The following is a 5,533-nucleotide window of genomic DNA, read 5'->3' on the forward strand; positions in this document are numbered from 1 at the left end:
TTTGAAAGTCTTTCCAGTTGTCCTCATGTATGGACGTTCTAAGCCAAGTGATTTAAATTTCTTATATGATTTTATATCTGATATGGATGACCTTTTGTTGCATGGGATTCAGTATGGTAACAGAACTATCAACATAAAATTACAATGTGTAATTTGTGATGCACCTGCTAAGGCTATGGTGAAGTCCATAAAACTGTTTTCAGGTTATTATGGCTGTGACAAACGTGAACAGAAAGGTACTTGGATGGGGAAAATGACATATCCAGAAGTAACAAATTTAACCATTAGAACAGACACACGCTTCCGTAATCAATCTAACTCGCAACATCATCATGGTAAATCACCATTCTGTGACTTGAACATAGACTTAATTGCAGCGTTTCCCATTGACTATATGCACCAGGTGTGCCTTGGTGTTATGAAGCGACTTCTTGTCACCTGGATACGGAAAAACACATTTAAATTATGTAGCCGCCAGATTTCTGAAATTAGTGCTAGATTGGTGAGCATAAAAGATTTTGTGCCCAATATTTTTTGCACGTAAACCACGAGTTTGGAAGAAATTGACAGATGGAAGGCAACTGAATACAGACAGTTTCTTCTCTACACAGGAAAGCTTGTATTGAAAGGTATTCTACCCCAAGAGATGTATGATCATTTCCTTACTCTCAGTGTTGGTATAAGTTTTCTTGTTTTCGCCCACATGTATGTCCCTTAAAATACGGCAAATATGCTCATGACCTTTTGCTGAATTTTGTATCAAGGTGTGGTGATCTGTATGGGAAAGATTTTCTAGTCTACAATGTTCACAGTTTGATTCACCTAACAGCAGATGCTGAGGAACATGGTACTCTTGACAGTTGTTCAGCTTTTCCATTTGAAAATTATTTGCATCAGCTGAAAAAGATGGTCAGATCAAGTAAAAATCCAATTGTCCAAATTACAAAAAGAATAAAGGAGGCTGAAAATACCATGATTATAAAACATCTCCAGATAATAAAATTTCTCATAAATTTCCTAACAATGTATATTCGTTACCTGGATATAATTGCTGTGAAGTGTTAAGGACTGTACACAGCCGAAGAAGTGAAGAAAATTACTTCATTGTTAGGGTATATCCTTTTCAAAGCCCAATATTTACTAGTCCTTGTGATTCAAGAATATTTGGGGCCTTCAATGTTAATCCACGTAAGGACTTTTTAAAAAAGTGTATAGGATTAACACATCAACCAGAGGAATGTTAATCAAGAAAACAGAAAGTACTTATATCTTCTTGTCAATACTACATGATTTATGACTAGTAAGTTTTCTTGTGATTGTTTTTGATTCTTGTGCAAGCTGTAGGGAATACTCTTTGCTTACATTGCAAACTTTTAACTTTAGTAAAAAGTATTGTTCACCATCATAACATATTAGAATTAAGGTTAACATTGTTGTTTAGTACTATATAAAATTAGTGACTGCTTATTTTCTTAGACACTGATAATGTGCTGCAGAAAATGTCCCTAATCAGTTTAAATTTGTAGATGGCTGAATCTGAAAATAAATACATCGTTGTGGAAGATGAAGAAGGAGAATTGTCAATCATCCATATCAAATGGATGTTTAGTGCATCTGATGTAAGTCAATATATATATATATTGTTTATTTGCAAAATTAAAACATTAGTATTTAAAATATGTGTAAATGATATATGTTGATAGATTTAGAGATATATATGTATATAATATATGAAATACAGTGGGGCCTCGATTTATGAGACATACATTTACATATACATATATTTACAAATATATGTCCCCTTTCCAGGGATCAAACGTGGGCTATTGGCCACGTGAAAACCAATCATCGAAAGCCAAAAGAGGAGAAATACCAGACCCATCGAAATGGAGACGTTTCAACATCAGCAAGATTTATTCCATTGATAGTAATTAAATACAAGCATTGATTCATATGGTTAAATCAAAAATTTCTCAATGTTTTGATGTTATACAAAGTTTCGTAATAATGAATTATATATACTCTAATTTTTATTATAGGTACTTGGGAACTTGCCCTAAAACACCTTAAAAAGGCAGAAGAAACGTCAAATATGGAAAGTGACACAGACACAAGTTATCACCATAGGCAGTAAAATTACAGAAGAATACCAAATGATGTGGATAGAGGTATGTAGGAATGAATGTTTAGAGTTATTCAAAATAATTGTTAAAAAATGAAACATGATTGGCTTAATGGAACAAATAATCTTATTTACTAGGTAATATATTTTGCTAGGTAATATATTAAAATATATATATAGATATATGTTAATAGTTTTTCTGAATGCATTAAACGTTTTTGTTTCAGACAGTGAAGATTCACCACCAAGAAAAGTAACTGTTTCCATGCCCCGAAAGGACTGCCGAGTGTAAGCTGACTCTAGATGAACATCAAAATAATATGATACAGGAATCAGGTAATTTAATTTAATTGAAAACATTTTATTTCTTTTTGAATGATGGTTTTCTTTTTAACAGAACAAGACAGAACTGGACAGAACTATTTTGTATTTAAAACTATTTGGTAAATATTTTCTATACAATGCTAATACGCTTTCCACCCCTGACAGAATCATGTGGGACCAGCAAGTCTATCTGCAGGCCCAGTAAAATACCTTCCCCTCAAACTCCTAGGACAAGACAGAACTGGTAAGCTTTAAGTAACTGGAGAGAAACATTTACATACACAGATAGTAACGTACTTGTGTATGATTTTAATGTAATATATTTTTACCAGCCTTCAGGGTGATGGAAACACTTTAAATGGTGTCGCTCCATTGTGTGAAACAAAATTTTTTAATGCATTCATAAAAGCTATAAGCTAATGTAATAATTCAATAATTACTATTTGTAGTTTTTATGTATTTAAAACTATTTTGTAAATATTTTCTATACAATGCTAATACGCTTCCACCCCTGACAGAATCATGTGGGACCAGCAAGTCCTCTCTACAGGCCGAGTACAAAACCTTCCCCTCAAACTCCAAGACAAGACAGAACTGAAAGCTCTCCTTTCGAAAAATCTAGTAAGTACCGATTTATTATGTGTTGATTATTTTTTGTTATACATACAAGAAAATACATTGAGGGAGAGTACAGACTTGAAATTTTACATTCTTGTAAAGCAACTAAGTAGATGATGGTAGTATCATCAAACAATACAGGTTTAATCATGTTAGAGACATAAAGCAGATCATTGATGTATATAACAAATAGGAGGGGGTCTAAGGATGCTGCCCTGTGTCACCCCTATCATAGAATGGGAGAGGTTACATAATTGAAGGCTACATGACAGTAGCCCATTTGACAGTGACCTGACACCAATGTGTCTGTCACTAAAATAGGATCCACTAAGGATCAATACATATATCATATATATGCAACACTAAATGCTTGTTCTAGTAAGCCTTTTTTTTTTTGCAGTAACAGAAAAAATGGAATACATAATGAAGGAATTATCAAAATTGACATTTTTATCAGGGGATATCCTGAATATTGTCAAAATGACGGAAACCCATATGTCAAAAACACATGGAGATATCCCAATCCTGGAAGACATTCTTCCATCCCCAGTTGAAACTGTTGAGCAGGTGGAAAGTCTGTCACATGAGCTAAAAGTTAACAGTGAATATAAAAAGAGTATGGTAAGTGTTGCTTAATTCTTTTAGCCTGAGTATGGTAAGTGTTGCTGAATTTTTTTAGCCTTGTACATATGTCTTTTGATTAGTTTTTTTGCAGATGAAGGAAGGTGGGGTGGCACATAATTGATTGTTCAGTGTTATGTTTAAGGTACAAATAAAACAAAAGCAAAAGTTACTCAAATTCGTTGATTTTTTGTAATAGTTAAGAAGGAAAATATTTTTAATGCTATTTATTTAATACAGTTGGAAATTAGAAAATCTAATGTTGAGATTGAAAGATATATATTATTCTCTATTACCTTACAGCTTATGCATTATTTTAACAGGTCCAGACGCTGTCTCAAATGGGCGGTGCAAGCTGTGGAGACACAGTGAGACGAATGATGAGGAGGATAGGGACCTATGGGGTCTGGTCTCAGTATTCACTCGTTGGGCGCAAGAGGAAACGTGTCTTCAAAACCTTGGATATTTGTAATGTAATTAATAAGTACGTAAATTTGACATTTTTTGGATTATATATATGTCTGCATGTATTATGTATTATACTTGCATGCTTGTTAATGACTTGTATTCTAGTCTTGTGGGTATCTCCTTTCTCCTACGGGCCAAATGCTTTGTTCTTACCTAGCATTTTGCTTTGTTTGGGTATGAATGTTTGTGTACCTTCATTGTATATTTTGCAAAATTTGCCATATATCTCATTACTCCTCTGCCTAGCAACAAGTCTGTCTAATTATACTCATTAACTATTTTTCAAAGTTCCCCATAGTGTCCTTTATTGAAATAGAGTTCATGAACCGTTTCAATGTCCTTATTTTCTTCTAGATTATATCTTAAAGTATATTAAATGTTATTGTGACATTGCATTGCAATTGAGCTGCGTTGTTAACCATTCTGTTCATTTCATGAGTATATTTTATTTTCTATTTTTTCATATCATTTTTTTTAGCTGTTTTATTTTTCAGTGATGGGAATATCAGATCATTTGATGTTCCCATCAGAAAATTGGGAACGTCAGATCATTTGATGTTCCCAATTTTCTGATGGAAGCATCAGACCATTATGGAATGCATCGGATGAGGTAGTTTAGAATGGTGGGGAGGACGAAGGGGGGATGGTGGGGAAGACGAGGGAACAGAGGAGAGGGTAATGTGGGGAGGACGAGGGGACAGGGGAATGGAGAATGCTGGGGAGGACAAAGGGGACGAGGGGACGGAGGAAGACTGGAGAACAGGGGAACACCTAAATAAACGCCAACAATGTTATTACTCTGTGGCTTCTTGTCTCCTGACAAAGAATTATAATTATATATATTAATTAATTCTTATAAATTTCCAGAAGCCTGTATCAACACCCACACTAATGCAACTGAAAGAGATGTTGAGACAAGTATTGCTGATATGTTGAAGAACGCCCCAAACAAACACGGTGGAAACAGATACAAGGTAAAGTTTGCCAATTTGCTGTAGTCTAATTCAATCTCTTTTTAGTAATCTTTGTGTTATGCTATGAATAAGATAAAATAATGTAATTGATTTTGACTAAATATGTAGATATATTTAATTTTCTGAGCACTAATAATGAAAGAAAACCAAAATAAGAGGTGGCTACTATCTCTAATAATGGGCTGGAATAATGCAGGATAATATAATATATATAATAAATATATATACATATATTTATATATATATATTTATTTATATAAATATATATGATATATATATTCTATTCTATTAGTCTATTCTATTCTATATTTATATAGATTCTTGTTTTAGTTTTTTTCTATAATATGGAAAGGGTTTTTAATTAATAAATTAAATATTATATAATAAAATAATGTATTATTGAAAA

The 5,533-nt window shown here is 33.0% G+C and overlaps 1 protein-coding gene across 1 annotated transcript; it reads left to right on the forward strand.

The window, feature by feature from the left end:
• Positions 1–1,218: 1,218 nt before the first annotated feature.
• LOC138355786 (uncharacterized) lies at positions 1,219–2,134 on the forward strand. The gene is made up of 4 exons (XM_069311311.1): positions 1,219–1,300; positions 1,527–1,619; positions 1,810–1,927; positions 2,040–2,134. The coding sequence occupies exons 2-4, from the start codon at positions 1,527–1,529 to the stop codon at positions 2,132–2,134; spliced, it is 306 nt and encodes a 101-aa protein (XP_069167412.1). The 5' UTR covers positions 1,219–1,300.
• Positions 2,135–5,533: the final 3,399 nt, after the last annotated feature.

This window comes from Procambarus clarkii, chromosome 69, assembly GCF_040958095.1.
Source record: "Procambarus clarkii isolate CNS0578487 chromosome 69, FALCON_Pclarkii_2.0, whole genome shotgun sequence".
Classification (NCBI taxonomy): Eukaryota; Metazoa; Arthropoda; class Malacostraca; order Decapoda; family Cambaridae; genus Procambarus; species Procambarus clarkii.

Excerpts from the sequence above, each read along its gene's own strand:
- LOC138355786 (XM_069311311.1), top strand. The coding sequence starts at position 1,527 with ATGGCTGAATCTGAAAATAAATACATCGTTGTGGAAGATGAAGAAGGA. Across the intron at positions 1,620-1,809 it reads GGATGTTTAGTGCATCTGAT|GGATCAAACGTGGGCTATTG; the intron begins GTAAGTCAATAT and ends TCCCCTTTCCAG. Across the intron at positions 1,928-2,039 it reads CAAGATTTATTCCATTGATA|GTACTTGGGAACTTGCCCTA; the intron begins GTAATTAAATAC and ends TTTTTATTATAG.